This window comes from Aquarana catesbeiana, linkage group LG05 (assembly GCF_042186555.1).
Source record: "Aquarana catesbeiana isolate 2022-GZ linkage group LG05, ASM4218655v1, whole genome shotgun sequence".
In the NCBI taxonomy this organism is placed as follows: Eukaryota; Metazoa; Chordata; class Amphibia; order Anura; family Ranidae; genus Aquarana; species Aquarana catesbeiana.
The window spans coordinates 516,238,270-516,260,799 of NC_133328.1; the positions used below are offsets into that span (position 1 = coordinate 516,238,270).

The 22,530-nt window shown below is 42.5% G+C and overlaps 1 protein-coding gene across 9 annotated transcripts in view; it reads right to left on the minus strand.

The window, feature by feature from the left end:
- TOX (thymocyte selection associated high mobility group box) overlaps window positions 1-22,530 on the minus strand; it is a 392,368-nt gene that overhangs the window by 172,959 nt on the left and 196,879 nt on the right. For 5 of the 9 annotated variants that reach the window (XM_073631671.1, XM_073631670.1, XM_073631673.1 and 2 more), the window contains one exon: window positions 13,416-13,514. The exons of the other annotated variants lie outside the window; for them this stretch is intronic. In XM_073631671.1, coding sequence (XP_073487772.1) covers window positions 13,416-13,514 — 99 coding nt within the window. The remainder of the gene's footprint in view (window positions 1-13,415; window positions 13,515-22,530) is intronic. 9 annotated transcript variants of the gene reach the window in all.

Genomic DNA, 22,530 nt, shown 5'->3' on the forward strand with positions numbered 1-22,530 from the left:
GGCACCTGGCCAGACACCAGGCAAGATCCGCCCTCCTCCCTTCACGCTAGCAGCCATCCCTGCATGCCCTGAAGCCGTGGATGAGCTCCCAGCTTCCCAAGCAGAGCAATCAACCTCCTCTGCCAAATCAGCCCTTCCTCCTCCCTCAGATGCAGGAGATGGTCAAACAGCAGGTTCCTTCTCAGCTCCAAAGGGATCATCTGGATCTGAAGCCTCTGTCCTTCTTTCTGCCTTCTGGGCAGACTTTGAATCATGGGCATCCAAAATGGAAGCATTCCTACATGTGGAACTAGATGATCTAAAAAAGAGGATCATGCAGCCCGCATCCTGGCACTAGAATCTGCGTCCACAGTTCACCTGCAATGTTTGTGGCAACATCAGCTCTGTATCGAAGATAGTGAGAAATAATAGCGTCTTCAGGTACTGATCTCAAACCCACGGTTATCTCTATTCTGAACCAGGTTTTGGGTAGGGAAGCTACTTTCTCTATCGCACTGGACAGAGTGCATAGAGTGGGGGGGTGAAAGGAGACCGTGGTGGCCATCCTCATGACAATTTAGAAAAAAATGAACTCCCGAAAGTTGATGCGAAATTTGCCACCATCCCTGAACATTACAGCAAGAACCTCAAAAGAATGGGATTTTAAGGGCAAAGCCAAATTAGATTGAAGAAATTATATTAAAAATATTAATTTTATTGTACAAAAAATTTTTTACAACCAATTTTATACAAAAACAGACATAAGAATAACACAATTACAGTGTATTACTGTGATGGCAAAAAATCCCACTACACAGATGTTCCTTATCCATGAGTGAGACCAACGCGTTTCTAAATAAATTAAATATACAATCTTCCTCAGGGACAATTTTGCCATTTCTGAAAAGTACAAGATGTAATATAAGTATAAATTGCAAAAATATATCTCATAACATACATCTGAAGCCTATGTTGGAATATATAAAAGACTTACATATCAAAAAATTGTGATTCGAATAAAAAGTTCCAATGCTCCATCGGACATCCACTCAGCCAGTTCATGTTGGCCCTCTAACATGCAAAAGAACCCCCGTATATTGTGATCCAAAAGAGGCACCAAATTAGAAAGGCGGGAAACTGCCTTATAATAACTAAGGGCAGCAGTGGTGGGGGGATCTGCGAGAGAAACATACAGCACGTGGTAAAGTATGGTAATACAAATGAATAATAGTGAGGAAAATAAAAAATTCTTACAAAGGCTTGCAAGCTGTAACGTCCCAATCAAAGAGTCTACAGTAGGATTTACAGTAGGAGATCCAAACCACTAACCAGGTGGAACGGAAAATTCCAACCCTAAAAGATGATAGGGAGGGAGAGTGTAGGTATCATCTAAAAAATGAATAAAGCACAAAAAGACCATCAAAAAGGGGTTCCCAAAACCATAACTGACATGATAAGAAAATGAATTAAACTCCACAAAGGCAGTGGGCAGGATATCATTACCCAAGGGGAACCCTCAATAGCTCCCCTCCACAAGTGAAGCCCAGAGTCTTAAACAGTAGGAGTAAAGTAAGTTGAATATGACCAAAAGAAAATCCAGCTTACCAGCATTGCTGAGGGTTCCCCCCGCAGATCGACCCAAGGCAGCCCAGGATCCACAAAAACATCCAATTAGAGAAGAGGTTGCACCTCTTCCATTCAACACATGAGCAGGATAGTATTTTTTCCCCAGACAAAGTGTCAGAGGATGAAGATGGCGACTCTGGGGTTCCCGGCGCCCTCCTTTTGTAGCCCGTGCTTCTTCACTGTTGGAGCTCCGCAGAGCGCCGGGGGATGACGCCACATCGCGTGACGGCAAAGACGTCATCCCCGAGCGCCGCTCATATGGATCTCCACCAGCAAGGACAACGTGTGTCTGAGACAGGACGCAGGGGAAGCATGGCCGACACACATACCGTCACCCTCCGGCATTCCATGACACAGGGAAACACAATCACTGCTGACAGCAGATCACAGAACACATCCCAGACTGGATAGAGGGAGTGCGGCCAGCGCACAGCCCCACCCCCCTGCACAGCCCACCCCCTGCGATAACCGCTGAAAGTGAAATTCGTAACAAATTACAAAATGCATGTTTAACATACAGATCAAGAGTCAAAAACAAAAATTAAAAAATAATATGTGAATAATTACAAAATGAAAAATTAAAAAATAATAATAAATGAAGAATAATATCAGACGGGCTGGATGGGTGAGATGGAAGAACACATCACCCAGTCCGAAGCAGGGGCATAAGGAAAAAAGGCCCAAAAGGGGTAATTTTCCATAAAGGAGGAACTAATAGCCCCGACACATGAAATGCCCTCCCAAAGCTGCTGAGCAGTGCCGAAAGCATGCCCAAGCCACAGTATGGGAAGAAAAAGGCCCCCAACAAACTTGTGGGGGCCTACGTGTGCCGGATTCATGATAATGGCCACAAAACAGAGTGGACCGGGTCAGATGGAGCACACAAACCCAATCTCATCACTTATATAAAGAAAAATAGAACAACATAACACAAATCGTATTGTATAATCTAGCCACCAAAAGGTGGGACACCAATGACAGAGAAATATATATCATTCATGAATGCGATTTCAGAAAAAAATAGAACATATTATAATACCCCAATAGATACTGTCATTCTAACAAATCTCCTGTCATGAAAACAGAATAGGTGAAAACAAGGGAAAAGAAAAGGGGAGAAAAAAGAAGAGGGAAAAAAAGTGGGGAATGAGACATATTGAATTTTAGTCAGTTTTTCTTGAACTGAAGCCTTCTAAAAAGGGCCTAAAACTTTCAGCCTCATTGAGGCCTGGTGGGGTGGTGGCATCCAGGTATCTAATCCAGCGCATTTCGCACTGTAGTAGAGTTTTACTCCAATTCCCACCTCTAATGGGGACATGGATACAATCCAAAACTGTAAAATTTACAGATGGCATCCTATATCCATGTCCCCTGGCCACATGTCTTCCAAGGGGAAGATACAGATTGCCAATTTACTTTGTAAATGCTTACTGACACGTTGTCCAAATTCTTGTTGGGTTTTCCCGACATAGAAAGCCCCGCATTGGCACCGTACCAAGTATACTACTCCCTGAGTCTTGCAGTTGGCGAAATGCTTCATTTGGAAGCATTCACCATTGGGTAGTCGAAAAGAAGTTCTCCTGTCGATAACCCCACAAAAAGAACAGGAACCACAGGGGAAAGTCCTCCAGATTTTACAGGGGTCCTGTCTTAGATTCCCCTTGTATTCACTTTGAGTCAGCATCTCCGCTAGGGAGCCTGCCTTCCTGAATGTGATCTGGGGTTTGGGGGTAAGGATACACCAGCAGGATGGGGTCATCGGTAAGGATTGACCAATGTTTGGTAAGGATCTTCCTTACAGTGTTGTGTTCATTGGAGTAACGTAGGATGATCCTTGTTGTGTCATCCTGTTTTTGAGTTTTAGTTTTAAAGATTAGAGCATGTCTATCCTGATCCTTGACCCAGTTGAAAGCTTTTTTAAGGAGGATTTTGTGTATCCCCTTGCGAGCAGTCTCTCGCTCAATTTGTCTGCCTCACACTGGAAAGTTTCCAGAGTGGTGCAATTACGTTTCAGACATAAAAATTGGCTGAAAGGTATGGATTTTTGAGGGGTTCAGGGTGGAAACTGTCGGCATGCAAAAGAGTATTGCCGGCAGTTTCCTTCCTGTAGAGTCTGCTGGTAAGTTTTCCATCCTTGTCTTTATAGAAAAAAATGATCATATAATGATCATAGGACATTGTAAAAAACAAATTTAAAGCATTGTTGTTCATCGCTCTTAGGCAGCCTATAAGGATATCTTCTGGACCATTGCATATCAGAAAGATATCATCTATATATCTTTGCCAAAGGATGATATATTCAGTATATGTAGTTAACCTGGAGGTAGTGGGAACCCTCGAACAGAAAGACATTGTGTCTGGAAATAAATTCCAACATCTCAAGTATGAATTTGTTGAATTTCCACTCTGTTTTGTTGTAACACACAACTCACAGCAGCTATCCCCAGATCATGCGGTATGCTGTTATAAAGTGATTCGACGTCTATAGTCACTAGAATATCCAAATCAGGGATCCCCAAGTCCTCCAATATCTACAGTAGATGAATAGTGTCCTTAGTATAAGATGCCAACTCTAGGACATGAGGTCTTAGATGTTGGTCAATGACTTGACTGATACCTTCAGATATATTGCCATTACCCGAAATGATGGGGCGGCCAGGGGGATTGTGAAGATCATTGTGTAACTATTGGAAGTGTATACATGGTGGAATGCGGGGATGTCTAGTGCGTATGAACTCCAACAGCTCACCCGTAATAGTCCCTATCATGAAAGCTTCATCAACCAGGCGATGAAATTCCTGGTTGAACCTATCAACTAATGAGGCTGAAATTTTCCGGTAACATTTTTGGTTGTTAAGAATTTTAAAGCACATATCTTCGTATTTGGAATTGTCCATTAGTACGATATTGCCGCCTTTGTCAGAGTCCCTTGATGGTTATGTCCAGATTATTCTTTAAGGATTTTATGGCATTCTGTTGTTCGGGAGTGAGGTTTTTGACTGATTTGTCCTTATTTAAAGATTCAATTTCTCTAGTGGTTTGTTTGACGAATAAAGCCAAGGCTGGATTTTGGCTTAGTGCGGGAAATCTGTGTCATTTCCTTTTAAATTGTCTTTTTTGTTGTACATTACATGTTTTTTCGTCTTCACTGTCCTCACTTTCCCAAGCATCCAACCACCCAGACTCCACTCCCTCACTTTCCTGCAAGAGCAGGTTAAGGTCCCGAAGGGCCTTAAAATGTGCTGCTTTTAGATTGGGCGCAATTGTTTCCTCTCGTTTAGTAGCTTTCTTATACATACTTTTCAACAGCAGTTTTCTAGCGAATAAGAAAATATCCTTCACTGTTTCAAAGTTATCAAGACTCCTATTGGGGCAAAAGGATAGTCCCAAGGAGAGAACTTCTTCCTCTGCCTCAGTAAGTGTATGAGATGATAGATTAATTATGTTTAGTTTGCCGTTGAGTGCTTTGGGTTGATATGGGTTCTTGTTCTTTCCGTGCTGTTAGTGCCTGTTAAAGTTGCTGTCTTTTAAACATCATGGTTCTCACTGGATATTAACGCTTAACAGTGGTCCCATTTAAGACCTACCCCGGTCTTCCCCGGATGCGTGCAGGCCAGAGCGGTATACTGAGGCAAAAAAGAGGGAACCCCTTTTTAAAACAAGTTTAGAATGAGCCAGCCACGCATCCCAGCATCCAGCATGTACAACGCCTGGTTGCCACTACTCTTTATACCTTGTTACACTTATCTACTACCTATTACCTTTTGTAAGTGCCGTTAAAGTCCACTCAGGGGAATTTTTCTTTATATATATTTGTATTATTGGATGTGGCACTGCTCTTTTAAACCTAGGGGAGCTAATCATCCCTTATTTGTTCTGAAGGAGGAGACTATACGCAACGCATGGTGCATGGACCCAATGGATTTCGATGGTTCCTCCATCCACCTGTATCCAAATCTTTCTCATAATACTTTATATATGCAGGATATATACTGGATCTATATATACTGGATCTGATCTGACAAGCTGGAGCCACCTATACATGGGGCCACCCCTTCAGTATCAAGGTGACTCATGATGACAACAAATTCATTCTATCAGACCCTGAACAACTCCCTGCCTTCTTTGCCTTCCTTGAGCAAGATCCTGTCTGTGTTCCAAACTGGCTGGACCCTCCAGATGACAACCCACTGCCGCTGGGCTCTGGTCCCTGGCTCAGGTCCCCTCCCACAGCGCCGTAGACATCAAAGATCCCATTCTACTTCCACAGACTCCAGACCACATAGGACTATGTCCCTGGAAGACTGATCTGGCATTCTCATTATACACTCTGAAACGCCTCTTCCTGGTTTACAAGGGCATCCCTCGAAGGTTGCACTCACTAGCGTGGACTTCTGTCAGGTTTGCCATGTGGATAGCCTCTCGTTAATGTTTCCCTCCCATAGGTACCTGAATAATATCCACATAGTTGGAGCTCAATCATGTGGTTTATTCCCAGCTAAGGGTTCCCACCCTGGCTCTTCGCTTGTGATGTTATAGTTGGGGCCAAGGGGGAACAATTGGTTTCTGTTTTATTAATAGGCACACTCTATATAATTTTTTCTCTACAACCTTTTGCTGCCGGCATGTACAATAGTTCCGCCCTATTCTAACTGAGCATATATAAATCTTTGCTTCGATCTGTAGGGGGTGCGGTCTGGGCATGAGCTGCCCTAACTTTATATATTTTGGGGTCTCTTTCATTGCACTATACGTTGCTTGTTACATAAGTCCCGCAGGGCGGTCTGTCCTCTAGTATCTCGGTATAGGCATGATTCTTGTCTAGAGCACCTGAATTGCATTCCAGATCAGCGTGTTAGTCACTATGCAGGTGGAGTCCAGTTGACTCCATAATGGCAGCGTGGGAGTGTCCGGACTTAAGAATGTGTGATATACTAGATCTGGAGCCTTTGTTGTTCCCCACTGTGTTACGGAGACAAACCGATGGATGTTCATACATTTTGACACCTATGTATATGTTAGCTTCCTATTGGACTTATCGTCTGTCATATTTGAAACATGGGATGAGTCACAGTTGACATCATGGGGCAATCGTTACACTTTTAGCATTTACCTAGTGGTACTAGAATTCCTAAGAGATGTTCTTCCGTGGTTCATGATTTTATATCTTTTTATTTACCAATACATGGGTGTGTTATAGTAATGATGTTTAAGTCTGCTATGCGGTCCAGATCATATCTCAGTATTATCCTCCTCGACCGCCTTCCCTCCATAGGATTGGAACGGTTGGTGCCTACTGTGACGAACGCGGGTGTCAGATCCCTGCCCTCCTCGCTAACTTGCAACGAAGGACCGGCCAACCTCACACCACGCTGTCACTTACGTAACAATGCCACTCTCAGCTGCGCCCAGCACAAAGATTTTCCAGCTTGCGGGACCACAATCTAGGTGCGAGCAGCCTGAGAGGGATTGTCACGGGTCTAATTACACAATTAACCCTTTAACTGCCACCACCCCCGTTTAAAAGACCGAGCCGGGGAAACTCGTAATTTTAGCAATACCAATTATAATTTTAGAATAAGCGTCTGCCACACACACTGCCACCACAGACAGGTCTGCTCAGAGTCTTACTCTTCAACAGTAGCGCCCTGCATGAGACAGGTTCGTTTATAGCTTGCATTAAGAGCTTTAGAGACAAGGTTAACACTTTTCAACATAAGGGTTTATTATGAAAAGGTCAAAGTTGATGCAAATAAAACATTTACAGAAAAAAGATGTTTCAAAAGATAAAGACAATATACAGCCACAAAGCAATAAGGTAGAATTGGGAAGAGAGAATACTTGCAATTAATGTCCGAGGGTTGATCAGCGTTCGATCGATGAGCTAGGTAATCGGTTCTCGACTTGGCAGATGTTTCTTATTGGATGGTAAAAGGAGAACTGCCCATTGTCTTGGCATCTCCTCTTTTCTGTCAAATCAAAGGGGGTGTTGACAGTGACCAGTAACCAATCGTCTGGTCATCTTGTTTAGGGGTTGGTTGCTGGGAGGTGTCTACACTCATGACCACGTCCCAGGTAGATTTTGTAATACATATTCATATATCTGCATCTATAGTGTTTACAGACTCCAAATATCCATATTATTATTCAACTTGAGATTTCCTTCAAAACAAGTCTAAACATGCCATATCTATAATGTATAGCCTGCTTTGGAGGAATAAGTGGTCCCAGGGGTTTCCCATATGACCTGACATGGGGGTGTCTGGACTTGAAACGTTACATATTATCTGAGGAAACTAAATATGTCCATATTATGGCTGTGCTATTACTAAGTCAGAAGTTATGAAACATGCTGAAACTTCATACCTATTCCACGGTTTTAAGTTGGATGTGTATTCAGACAATTTACAACCAGGGCCTGTTAGGTCTCTGAATGGAGAGGGTGACAGTTTTACGACAGGCCTGAACACTGCCCTTTCAACAAGCTGTTTTTCTACTGACCTAGCCTGGTTCTGTTTTCTCTGTTGAGATAACCTTTTCTGTTGAACTTAAAAAGCTTTGAATTCCTAAGACAAGGGAGGAGGGAGGAGGGAGTTCAGATTTCTCTGTAATGTTACATGGTTAGCCAAACTGTCATGGCTACTTCCACACAAGATGGCAGCTAGCTACAGCTTTTCATGTCCCGTACGTGATATTGTTACACCTACCATGTGATATTTCACGTAGTGTCCTGCTTGTGCTGACACTTTCGAATTCCTGTGACACCCACTCTCAGATGTCCCTTCCCGATTTCTTTTTCCCTTTCCTGCTCTTTTCGTTTTATTTTGTTTTTTTTTTTCATATCTCTTCCCTTGCTTCTCCTGTCCTCCCCCCTCTTACCCCTCATCTTCCTTTACTTCTTCCTCTCCTTTACTTTATTCTCTTCTTTCTCTTTCCCTATTTTGTTTCTTATTTCTTCTGGGTTTACAACCCACACTCCACCATGGCTCACACAGTTGTTTCTCACCCACAATTAAAATTCTGCTCCTACAATGTCAACAGCCTTAACAATGCCTCCAAGAGAGGGCAAATAATCTATAAATTGCATAAACTCCAAGTTAATATGCTTCTCCTACAAGAGAAGCACTTCTGTTCCACTCTTTCCTGCTCCAAAAGAATGTGCTAAATGTGTTTCAGAGACCATCTCCAATTTCTTGACTGACCACGCTACAGACACCACCCTGCTTCCTATCCAATGTGAGGCATTAAAAGCGGTATTGCGAGGGACCTTTATCCAGATGGGTGCTCATTTAACCACTTTCTGCCCGGCCTATAGCAGATTGACGGCCGGGCGGTGGTTCCGTTATCCTGACCGGGCATCATATGACGTCCAGCAGGATAACATGCCGCTGCGAACCCGCGGGGGCACGCATCGTGGCGATCGGTGGAGTGGTGTGTCAGCCTGACACACCGCTACACCGATCTTGGTAAAGAGCCTCCGTCCATTCGCGGCTGATCACGATGTCAATAGGAAGAGCCGTTGATCAGCTTTTCCTCACTTGCGTCTGACAGACGCGAGTAGAGGAGAGCCAGTCGGCGGCTCTCCTGGCGGGGGGGTCTGCACTGATTGTTTATCAGAGCAGCCCCCCTCAGATGACCACACTGGACCACCAGGGACGCCACTAGGACCACCAGGGAAGGGGGCAACATGTGGATGGCCAGGCATGTACCCCATGGCCATCCACATGTGCCCAATCTGCCCAATCTATGCCAATCAGTGCCCACAAATGGGCACTGATTGGCACCATTATATTTCAGTTCTGCCCAGCAATGCCACCAATCAGTGTAATCAGTGCCACCAATCAGTGTCATCAGTGAAACCTGTCAGTGCCCATCAGTGCCACCTGTCTGTGCCCATCTGTGCCCTTCAGTGCCTACCTATCAGTGCCCATCAGTGCCCATCCGTGCCACCTATCAGTGCCACCCATAAGTACCCATCAGTGCCACCCATAAGTACCAATCAATGCCACCTATGGTGGAAGCCCTTACGGAGGTCACCTCAGCCTGGTTACAGCTTAGGGAGCTATATGAGACTTTCACTCACACTTTTGTGGATAAGCTTGCATTTCACGATTACAAATTTAAAGACAAGTGTGGCAGATCTTTAGCCCGCTCCTTGCATCAGAAACACTCTTCCACCTTTTATATCACATATCCAGGGTATGAGTGGAGAAATGCTGTCCTCAACCTCTGAGATAACCCAGGCATTTAGGGATTTTTTATCAATCCCTATACAGTATACCCCCTGCTCAGTCTTCGGGTTCTACTTCCACATTGGAAGAAGAAAAGAGGTCTTACATTGCTGAGACCACACTCCCTACACTAGACGCTGATACAATCAGCAAACTTGAGACACCTCTCTCCAAAGATGATGTCGCTAAGGCCATTGCTGCTACACCATCTGGCAAGAGTCCACTCAAATTCTTCGAGCTGATCCATCACTAATGACAGCTACTCCTTCTGCATCTTTCCCCATCCATCCCACGCAATGGCTTCAGAGATGACAAGTTATGTCCTACATCCTAACTGTTCCTACCTTATCAGATGCTCTCGCTGATCCAACGGTTCTTGAAGCAATGTTCCTTTAGGAAGAGCCTCCTGCTCATGTAGTTTATGCATTATTACTTAATGCTCTGTCCCCAGACCTTCCTCCTTACATGCAGGTATGGGAATCAGAGCTACAGCACTCTATTTTTCTCACAGATAGGCAAAAGTGCTTTATTTTAACCCATAAACTCTTCCTTGCTACTACAACTCAAGTAAAAGGGTTCAAATTAGTGACGAGATGGTACAGATGTCCATTGACCATCCATCGCTTCAACCCTTCTTTACTGGACACCTGTTGGTGATGTCTTGTATCCAGAGGCACCATACTCCACATCTGGTGGGACTGCCCCCCTGTAAGAAGATTCTGGCAACAAATCCTTGACCTGTACTGTAAGCTGATGGCGACTTCTATCCAAACCTCACTTGAGGTGGTCCTTTTATCTATGCTTCCGGGATCCTTCAAATCTGTAAAGAAGGACATCTTGTGACACTTCCTGGCTGCAGCCAGGGTAGTCGTTCCTCGCCACTGGAGACTGAAGACTATGTCTTCCCTGGGGGACTGGGCAATTGAGGTGGACCGTATAAGGGATCTGAAATGTCTGCTGGCTCAGGAAAATGGACAGGAAGTACAGTTCTTTCTCACTTGGACCACATGGTCCATGCTACTCTTTGGAGTTTCTTGCTTGGGTGTCAGGTGGATCTTCCGTCACTCTCTAATAGCCTTGTTGGAGTGTATTCTTTTCTTGCTCCTTTGTGTCTTTTCTCTTTCTGATCTGGCTTTTTAATTCCCTTCTAGTAATATATTGTTCAAGGGCTCGAATGTTCATCTCTTGTGTCCTTTGACAGTGGATATATGCGAGAGTTTGTGATCCCCTCAGATTTTTTGTCAAAAAAAGCCTTTGTGTTTTTATTATATTTCCCGATGTTCTTTTCTTCACAATGCAGTATCTTGCTAAGTCATTTTTGAAGTCTCTCGCCTAGATTGCTAATCTGTATCCCTTAACTTCAAGATAACTACCTGTACTTTTTCAATTCTTTAATCTTATGATTTTGAAGATGTCTATGAGAAATTATAATTTTTCTATTTTTGTGGTCCAAGCGGACTTTTGCCTCTATTTCTACTTTGTGTTAATCTCTCTCTGTATTTTTCAATAAAATCAGATTGAACTAAAAATAAAAAAACAGCACCCTCTGATATAAATCCATCGTCAATCACTACACCGATGCGACCGCTGGACCTGGGTTGGGTTGGCGGTGGCAACAACGTCATGATTGATGACGGATCTACATGGGGGGACATTTTTTTCTAATCTAAAAATTGTCAAAAACTGTCTGTGTTCTTATTACTTTTTGACACTTTTTTGGTGAATGGGTGGGGGGGGCGAGATCTGGGGACCCCCTTATTCCTTGGGGAAAAGGCCCTTATTCCTATCAACATGGGGACAAGGTGCTTTGGAGGCCAAGTACCTCTGCCCCAAAGCACCCACCCCTCCATGTTGAGGGCATGTGGCCTGGTATGGTTTGGGGTGGTGCTCGGTTGTCCCCCCCTTTCCTGGTCTGCCTGGCCGCATGCTCCGTTACAGGTCTAGTATGGATTTTGGGGGTGCTCCACGTATTTCTTTCTAAATTTTAGCATGGGGTTCCCCTTAAAATTAATACCAGGCCCGATTGATCCCCCAGTTAAAGGGTAAGTTCACCTTTACAGAAAGGTCTGTAAGGTGAACTTACACTGGACCCCCTCCTCATCCCCCCCAGTCACGCTGACCTGGAGTCCGGTGATCACCCGCTCTGACACATTGGATAGCCGATTTACCGATCCGGGGCTTATAAATCCCCTCAGCTTAATCTCCCAAACATACCTCATAAAGGTATATATAGGAGGCATTCTAATTGGTCAGCGCTGACACATGGGCGGCGCTGACCAATCAGAACCCGCATAGCCCATCCTGTCAGCGGGGAGAAGAAGAGAGAAAGCCACGGGGATTTTAAATACCCGCATCGGAAAAGCAGCTATACGATGTGTCAGAACGGGTGATCCTCAGACTCCAGGTCAGCGGGACCGGGTGCCATAGGGAGGAGGTCCAGTGTAAGTTCACCTCACAAATTTTCTGTACGCGTGAACTAACACTTTAAGGACACGATGGCCAGCTTCCAGACCCCGCTCCTTAACAACCAGCTATTCACTGTGTCCTGACTGGGCAAAGCTTTGCCCAATTAGGGCTTAGAATACACTGTGCAGCCCACAGGGTGTTCGGCGGGGGAACAGTTTGAATGGGTGAACAGGTGATGTTCGGGCCAAACTTTTGCTCGGCCCGAACCGTTCACCCAACTCTATGGATAATTTAGGCTGATTGCTAAAATTCCTAAAAAGTTTTATAGTAAGTGTCCATTATATAAGACAAAATTCAGTGCCCTTTTAATATACAAATACATTTAAAATATTTAGGGCTCTGGAGAATGAAAGTGGTTCTATGGCTGAAGGTTCATTACAGTAATGCATCTCCCCCATTAGTTCAGTACCCCTGCCCCTCCCCCCTTATACTTACCAGAGCACAATTTGAATCCAGTGCTGTGCGCGAGTGCAGCGGCTCTCTCACTCCTTAAAGGCTCAGGGAATGTCAATTACAGCCAGTGAGGCTGAATCACACTCTGTGTGTCAATAGACACAAAGAGCATGCCTCGGGAGTGAGCCTGCACAAATGCTCATAGTGGCTTGCTATGGTCGGCACTCAGCAGGGGGAAGGAGCCAAAAGCACAGGCAGGGGACCTGAGAAGAGGAGGATCGGGGTTGCTCTGTGCAAAACTATTGCACAGAGCAGGTAATTATAACATGTTTGTTATTAAATACAAATATATATGGGTTTACAATCACTTGAACATACAGTGCGTGAACATGCCACCACACTTTCCTTTATGTAAAAGTTTTTAGTATACATAATGAAAAATTTTCCTATGTATGCTAAATTTTCTGGAAGGTAACAGTTGCATTATAATTATAATGACAATCACTCACTAAGCTTCCACACTTCAGAAGTAAGATGGCAGTCAAATTCTTTAATACAATGCTCCCACTCAAACTGTTTGAACCGTGTTTTTTATTAATAATTAGGAAAAAAAAAAACAAAAGAAAAACAAAAAACAAATAATATTACTTTAAAGTGTTACTAAACCCACAACAGTAAAATCAGTCTGTATATGCAGTAAAGCATGCTTGTTATACTCACTGTGGAACCTAAGGGGTTAATCCTCCGCATTGTGTAAAAAGACTGTTTGATCCTATCTTCTCCGTTTCTCTCCTTCTTCCGCTGTCCCCAATCCATCTCCTGATAAGACAGAGCCTTTGGAGTCACTCTGCACATGCTCAGTTTGGTGTGTATTGCAAGAAAGTTTATTTTTTTCTTGGGAGGGTGCATGTGATCAGCACAGGGCCAATCAGCACTGTCCAGACAGAGGGTCAGGGGTCCTGCAGCCTCATAGGACAGTCAGAGTAGAATGAAAACTCCTCCTACAAACTTTAACCAGACACAGATAGAAGTCACAAGACTGCTACTGTATATACTGCTGATGAGAAAAGGTATTTAGCAGTTTATATTTACTAAAATAATTGCATTTTCATGTTCTGTGTACTGTGGGAGACCAGATATAGTGAATGCAGGGTCCTGGGTTTAGTAACACTTTAACTACTGTTAGTACTAAAGTATGTAAAGGTCAGTAAGTGGATTATGTATAAAAGATAAGATAATTAGAACATGTAATAAGGTAACAAGAAAACACTCTATTATTAAAAAAAAAAAGGCTATTTACTGATGTATTCATATCCAGAAAGCCTCATGCAAGTTTGAAAAGGTGTTAAAGCTGTATTTACACACTTTAGGTATAACAGCAAGTAATCCTACCATAACCGTCTGCTGGATCAAGGTTAGCTTGCCATTGCAGCTTAAGCTGTCAGTAAGCCCTTAGAAATACACCTCCTCAAAACTCATAAAGTCATTACAGGAACCTAATACTTGCAAACCTTTAAATTTTGTTTTAACAACTTGCCCCCCCTTTGAATGAAATCAGCCCTGTACCATGTTTTTACTGTGAGCAATCAAAGTATGCATATTGCAACCTATGGTATGTTTCCCCTTACACACTGATTGGTTGTTGAAGGAAATTGTGTTTCTCTAATGTGATTGGCAGCAGCTTTTTTCATAATGCATCCAAGCCAGTCTCTGATCGCTAGCCACCTCAGTACAATGTCACCAGACCAGTGTATGCTAACTGCAGTGTCCCTGATCACTGCCACACCAGTATAATGTCCCCAGGTCAGTGTGCTCAGCCCTGGTCACTAGCCACACCTGTTCCTGATCTTTAGTTATGCCAGCCATAGTGTCCCTGATCCCCACCATGTCAGTACACAATGTAACCTGGCCAGTGCAGCCAGACACAATGTCCCTGATCAGCACCACACTAGTACACAGTGTCACCAGACCAGTGTAAGCCAGCCACAGTGTCCATGATTGCCACCACACAGTATAGTATCACCAGACCAATGCAGCCAGCCATAGCTTCTCTGATCACCACCACACCAGTACAATGTCACCTGACCTGAGCAGCTACTTATAGTGTCCCTGTTCACCACACCAGTACAGTGTCATCAGACCAGTACAGTCAGCCACAGTGTCCCTCATTGCCACCACAACAGTACAGTGTCACAAGACCGGTGTAAGACAGCCACAGTATCCCCAATTTTTACCACACCAGTACAGTATCACCAGACCAACAGAACTCAGCCACAGTTTCCCTGCTCACTGCCACATCAGCATGGTGTCACCAGACCAGTGCAACCAGCCAAAAGTGTCCCCGATCACTAATCACACCAGCCACAGTACGACTGTTTGCCACCACACCAGTGCAGTGCTACCAGATCAGTGCAGCCAGTCACAGTGTCCCTGATTATCACCACAATGTCCACACAATACACTGTCACCAGACCAGTGCAGTTAGCAACATTTCCCCTCATTGCCACCACACCAGTACAGTTTCACAAGACCAGTGCAACCAGCTACAGTGTCTCTGATCACTAGCCACATTAGTACAGTGTCACCAGACCAGTGCAGCCATCCACAGTGTTCCTGCTAGCTACACCAGCCACAGCGTCTCTGATTATCACTACACCAGTACACTTTCACCAGACCAGTGCAGCCAGCAACAGTGTCCCTGATCGTCGGCACACCAGTACAGTGTTACCAGACGAGTGCAGTCAGCCACATTGTCCCTGATCACCACTACACCAGCACATTTTCACCTGACCAGTGCAGCCAGCCAGTGTCCTTGATCACTAGCCAAACCAGTACATAGTCACTAGACCAGTGCAGCCAGTCACAGTGTCCTTGGTCATTAGCCACACCAGTACAGTGTCACCAGACCAGTGCAGCCATCCACAGTGTCCCTGATTGCTAGTCAAATCAGCCACAGTGTCCCTGATCTCTAGCCACACCAATACAGTGCCCGCAGACCAGTGCAGCCAGGTACAGCATCCCTGATCACTAGCTACACCAGTACAGTGTCTACAGACCAGTGCAGCCTGGCACAGAGTCCCTGCGCTCCTGAAACCACAGGTACTCTTTTGTTCACCCTTTGATCACTCTCCTGTACTTCCTTGCCAGTGAACAAAGAATTGTGTATAATTCCTGGGGGAGACACATACCAGCAGGCTTGATCTGCTTAGCTTATAAGAAGAGGGACATAGGTGAAGCTGCACTAAGCTATATTTGTACAGAGGCAAGCATTACAGTACACTATTTTTGATAAAATATTGGTTGATTATTGTGATAAATAAGATAGAATGTCAGGTACATAATCACCTCAAACATTACAAAATTCTCACACATGTGGTATCCACATTGTCGAGAGAAGCAGCAGAGTGTGTTTTGGGGTGTAATTCTAAGTATGCCCATGCTGTTTGTGGAAAATTTTGTAGAATTTTTTTTTTCTCTCTACTATAAAATCATGTCATAAAAATACAATCTTTAAAAGAATCACTATGCTTCCTACAAAATATCTTGGATTGCTTTCTTTCCAAAATATGGTAATTTATGGATGTTTCTACTGCCTTGAACTCCAGGGCCCCCAAAAATGGGATAGGTAATTAGGTAGTTAGGATATTGAATGCCTAATTTATGCCCCTTGAAAGCCTGAGAGTGCTTGGATTTTGTACCCCTCTATGCAGCTACACTGAAAAAAAGTCTCACATACTGTATGTGGGATCCCAATACTCAGGAGGAGAATCAGAATGTGTTTTGGGATGTAATTAGAAGTATGGCCATTCTGTGTATAAGAAATATCTTAATATTTGACAACTTTAAGTAAAAAAAAAAAATTTCAATTTCTTCATTTTCCAAAAACTTACAAAAAATGTGATCTTCAAAAGAGTCAACATGCCTCTAATGCCGCTTACACATGATCGGAAATTCCGCCAGCAAAACTCAGATGAGAGCTTTTTGTCGGAAAATGCGACCGTGTGTATGCTCCATCGGTCTTTTGCTGGCGGAATTCCAGCCAGCAAAAGATTGAGAGCATGTTCCTATCCAAAAATGCATGCTCGGAAGCATTGAACTTCATTTTCTCGTCTCGTCGTAGTGTTGTACATCACCACGTTCTTGACAGTCGAAAGTTCAGAGAACTTTTGTGTGACCGTGTGTATGCAAGGCAAGCTTGAGCGGAATTCCAATCCGTTCGTGTGTACGGGGCATCAGGACAAAAAATGTGTCATAAAATAGGGTTTTTAATAACACTGGTACACAAATATGTAAACATTCTCTAAGTGTTCTTTTACACATGCATTGGAAATAAGCAGTTGGGTTACATTTTTAACGCTTCCCGAACTCCTTCCTGAATTGTCACAATACTGAGCTCCGACGGAGTTCCACTGAAACGGACTTGCCTACACATGATCACACCAAAGTCCGATCGTTTAGAATGCAATGACGTACGACGGGACTAGAAAAAGGAAGTTCAATAGCCAGTAGCCAATAGCTGCCCTTGCGTCGTTTTTGGTCCGTCGGAATAGCATACAGACGAATGGTTTTCCCGATAGGAACTTATTCCGTCGGAAAGATTTAAAACATGTTATATTTCTAGGTCCATCAGAATTTTCTAAAGAGAAAGTCCGATATAGCCCAAACACGATCGGAATGTCCGATGGAATGATTCCGTCGGACCTTTTCTGCCGAAAAGTCTGGTCGTGTGTACGCGGCATTAGGTTGCAGCTTTTCTTTATTTATATATTTTCATTTATTTATTTATGTGTCTGATTTCCTAATTTCAATAGTCACATTTCCCTTCGCCAGGAGGGTAGCCTAAGCGCAGGATTTTAACCCCTTTTTGACATGTGTGAAAGAGCCCTAATGGCTACTGGTAGGCTTCTTTTTGGCATATATGGCAAACAAAAAATGAACTTTTATCCAGATCACTTGAAATGTCACTTATGGTTTCTCTTCTCTTCATGCTATAAATGGGTACTTTTGCACACATATTTGTGAGTGTTGTTAATAACGCTGTTATATAAAATTTTATGCAATGTTATTAACTTTTATTGTATGTTTACTGACCCTTTAAAATGTATCATTCTGGCTCAGTAGTGCGTGCGCAACACTTTTATTTTAGTCCTGCTCCCCGTACTGCAATCTTATTTGCTGTAAAACGGAACGTATATATAGTAATAAAAAGCACATGGCTCTCAATCTGGAAAGTAAAGCTACATAATTAAATGCTATCATCATACGATTACTCTTTAATAAACAGAGAAATTAGCTGTAACTTCTATAAGCACCAATCAGTATATCTGTACATCCAGCAGTAATGGAAATCTAGTTACAATATTTCTAGGTCTGATGTTTTTAGAGCCAGGTTTTCAGAAAATCCATATGTATGCAAATATATTCTATTATTACTGAAACTGCATAATTGTATGCAAATGTAATACGCACATATGTTGCAAATAAACTGCAAATGCTAAAATAGTTGTGGACAATGTGGAACAAGATTTCTACTATGCATATATAGCAGGCAATACATATTCCTATGGACAGGCAACCAACTACATAAAAATAACTATAAAAAAACCTGCTTTTATTCAATTGGCCTGACAATGAGATATTATTAAAAAAAAAAAAATACATACTTGCAGTTTAAAGAATAGTATGCACATATGCAGGTAAAGTTCATATGAATAGTTGCATACATATTTTACTTTATTACTTGCATATTCTAATGTGTCAGAGTTGTAATGTTACCAAATGTAAACATATTAGTTATGTACTGGCATCCTTGCTGGAGAAGGTTTTCTTTCAATCCCATCTTTTAAATCCCAACTCCAGCCAAATCTTTTTAAAGCGTTTTAAATAGAGTGTGTAAAAGCTAACATCTCTGCCATCCTGGGATATTTTTCTTACTTACACTGAATTTGAATGGTGTCAGGCAAGAAAGTAGGTGTGGAAAAGTCACCCCCTTCATATATATTTGATGGATGTCTGATAAAGTAAGAGGTGGGGGGGATCCCCAACACAGGCAGTCATAAAAAAAAAACGAATTGCTGTAGCTGTCTGTGTCCTCATAAAGTTATTTTTCCCCTCGTTACTGGTCCAGGCAATGGGTACCAGATAGAACAGAAGAAGAAGCAAATTTTCCTTTGTGGGGACATTGTGCATTAAAAAAATTGAAGTGCAATAAATAATGGATCACTGAAAAAATAGATCACAAAGATAATTAGGTACAGAAAACCATTTTTCTGGTTCTTCTTCAGGGTTTTGGTGCATCAGTGTGTTGTCAAGTGTTATAGGGCGTACACATTCCGACAACAAAATCCTAGGATTTTTTCCGACGGATGTTGGCTCAAACTTGTCTTCCATACACACGGTCACACAAAGTTGTTGGAAAATCCGATCGTTCTGAACGCGGTGACGTAAAACACGTACGTCGGGACTATAAACGGGGCAGTGGCCAATAGCTTTCATCTCTTTATTTATTCTGAGCATGCCTGGCACTTTGTCCGTCAGATTTGTGTACACACGATTGGAATTTCCGACAACGGATTTTGTGGTCGGAAAATTTTATCTCCTGCTCTCCAACTTTGTGTGTCGGAAAATCAGATGGAAAATGTCCGATGGAGCCCACACACGGTCGGAATATCTGACAACACGCTCCGATCGGACATTTTCCATCGGAAAATCCGACCGTGTGTACGGGGCATTATTGTTCTATTTAGTGCCAGCTAGCCAGAGAAACATCATTGGGTAGGTCATTGTTATTGACGATAAATTGATATCACCGGACGTCATAACTGAGGATGGATTTACATCAGGGGACATTGTTTAAATTTTTTTATGTCATTTTATTAAAGGATTTTTATTAATGGTGTAGCTGTGTTTATTTACATTTTTAATTGTTGAGGGGAATAAGTAATAATACATACAAGTTTACCCCAGTATTGCTTTGGAAAGGGGCTGGTATCTGTAGGCTCCTTTATTCTAGTGCAACATTGTCAGGTGGCGGGTCATCGCAGTGATGTGTAACCATTATCAGGTGGCAGGTCATAATAATTGACAATGGATCCACATCACTGAATGATGTGATTGACAATGGCTTTACATCAGGAGCCATTATTTTAATTTTATTTGCAATGAAGGACTTTTTAATGGTGTTGATGGTGTTGGTTGTTGTTTTTTACTTTTAATGGGCAATGGGTAAGGTGTACTAATATACCTCTGCACTCATTTTGTTGGGGGAACGGGTATCCTTATTATAAAGGGGACATCCAGATTCATAGCAAACTTCCTCCACACCAACCCTCACATCCTCTTGGAGCATTGGATGTGGGGAAGAAGCCCTTGAGTTTCAACACAGGAACAAGGTGCCTTGCAAGGTACCTCCCTCCCAATGTTGAAAGGTATGTGTCACACAAAGGAGGGTTTCACACTTAATTCTCTTTCTTTCCTGGTCAACCAAACAAGCTGGATACCTGAATAAGGGTCTGATTATAATCTTAAAGAGAACCCATTACTTTTTTCCTTTTTTTTTGTATATTGTCTTAAAAAAAAAAAAAAAACAGAAGAATGGCATGGGATTTCCCATAAAATTCCAACCAGACACTTATCAGGGCATACAAGAAAATAAAATGGAAGGCGCGCACAGCTAGTGCATTACCAATGATAATTTAGTGAATAAAGAATTAATATAAAGTGGGTACTTATCAGGGCATGCAGCCTGGGTGGCAAAGAAAAGGAAGGCAGGAAGCATGAAGCTCCACCTTCCTGAACCATACCATGCCTTTGGGGGCTACCTTGCAAAGGAGAGTGACAAAGGAACCCCCACCTTACAAGGTACCTTGTCCAGGTATCGAGGGCAAGGGCCTCTTCTCCAAATCCAATAACCCAGAGGTAACCCTTACCCATTCCTGCAAAGTGTTAAAAGTAAATAAAGACACACACAGTGAAAAAGAAGTGTAAAAAAATTAAATAAACGTCCCCCAATGTAAATTCATTGTCAAGCATGTCCTCTAGTGATGTAGATCCATCATCAATTATAATAATCCGTCACTCAACGATATTTCCCCACCTCCACAATGACCTGTTAAATTACAAAATCTCTGGTAATCTCCTGTAATGTAAACAACAAGCCTGGGGACCTTGGATGATATTATTGATAATATACGGTCATGACCCAGACTTCTTTGTTTACATTCTAACAGGATTCAGGTAGGTGAACTGGTCAAATACAGGCAGTTTGGTTCACCAAATAATGGAAGTTACACCTAAACCGAATCTAAACCTTCATCCAGAACTTTATTTGTATAGGAAGATGCGGCTGTGTAACACCACTACATATTTCCTTGCAGAGCAGTCTGAAGCATAGGCCTTTTTTTACAAGTAAAGGGGTCAACTTTACAGAGGGTAATACAAACAGTGCAGAAGATAATTAAAGGGGTAGATTTAAGGAGTATTTAAGAACTGGGGGAGAGGAGGTGCCTTCAGAGAGCTTTTAATATTCTGAAGCAAGGCTCCCACCCTGCGAATGCTTCTGGCAGGCGGTTTAGGAGCACTTCCACTCATACCACCAGGCTGCAAAATGTGATTTTTTTTAGGGTTTTTATGGTTAAATTAAATGTATAGTATGTGTGACAGACTCACCCAGGACAGAGGCTTTTGGAGGGGACTGAATGCTAGCCTCTTGCCTACCGACTATGGGCCCTGACATTTGAGGGAGCTACGAGCATTTAGGAAGATATTCTGTTATGTAATGCAAAAGGACATTATTAAGGAGGCCTGATTAATGAGGCTGATTAATGAGATCTGGAAAGCCTGGGTCTTTCACCCAATAGTTCATTGTGCTCATTAACACACCTTTGTCTCCTAGCAAACTATTGGGGGATGTGTTTCTACTTATATGTATTGTAAGTTGGGAGTGTAGAGATGGCAAGTCTACCCTGAAAGATCATATCTCTGAGTCACCTAGTCTGGGTAAATGATTAGATAACTAGCTCATGTTAATTAGGTTTCTGGCTGCAGTTTGTATTGTCAGCCTGCTGTATATATTTGTATGTCATAGCAAATAAATCAGCTCAGTCCATGTACAGCAACCAAACGAGTGTTGTCTTGTTTTCTGGTTGTTAGCAGTTGGAATATCTGATATCTATATTCAGACTGGGAGGAAGCGGTATATGACAAAAGCACTCAAGTGGAGTGTGGGACTTTCGTTACAGTATGTATCTATTATGTTAGTTATGTGTTGTTTTTTATGAAGATAGTGTTTTATGTGAGATTCAGTATGTGATGCCTTTTATTATGAGGGGCTGCATTTGCATTTTATTTTATTATATTTTTCGTAAAATGATAATACATTTTCCTATTCTGATTCAACTAAAGGAGATATGAGTTTCAGAGTTAATAAAAGTTAGTTTAAGCATTTTGGTCAGGCTAATAATTTTACCAGGAAAAGGATATGAGTAAAGAGTCAGCTAAGCAGTAGATAACCATTGTCAAGTAGTAGTTTCAACATGCAAATAAAGTTGAAATTCAATCTTAAAATGAAAGCAATTGCAAATAAAGTATTGCACTATTATTATTATATTTTTTTTATTATTATTTACTTGTAAGGTCACATCTTGAACAGGAAACATAGTTATGGGTTCTATATCGTAAGAAGGAAATAGGAAATTTGGAGAGGGCACAAAAGCAACTAAGTTATGTAGAAATAAATTTCCCCTAAAGGCACCAGAAGGAAAGATTCAGGAAAGTTCACCTAAGCTTCCCATGATGTCCAGGGATCTACCATTTAAATCTTGTATGATGGGTGAGG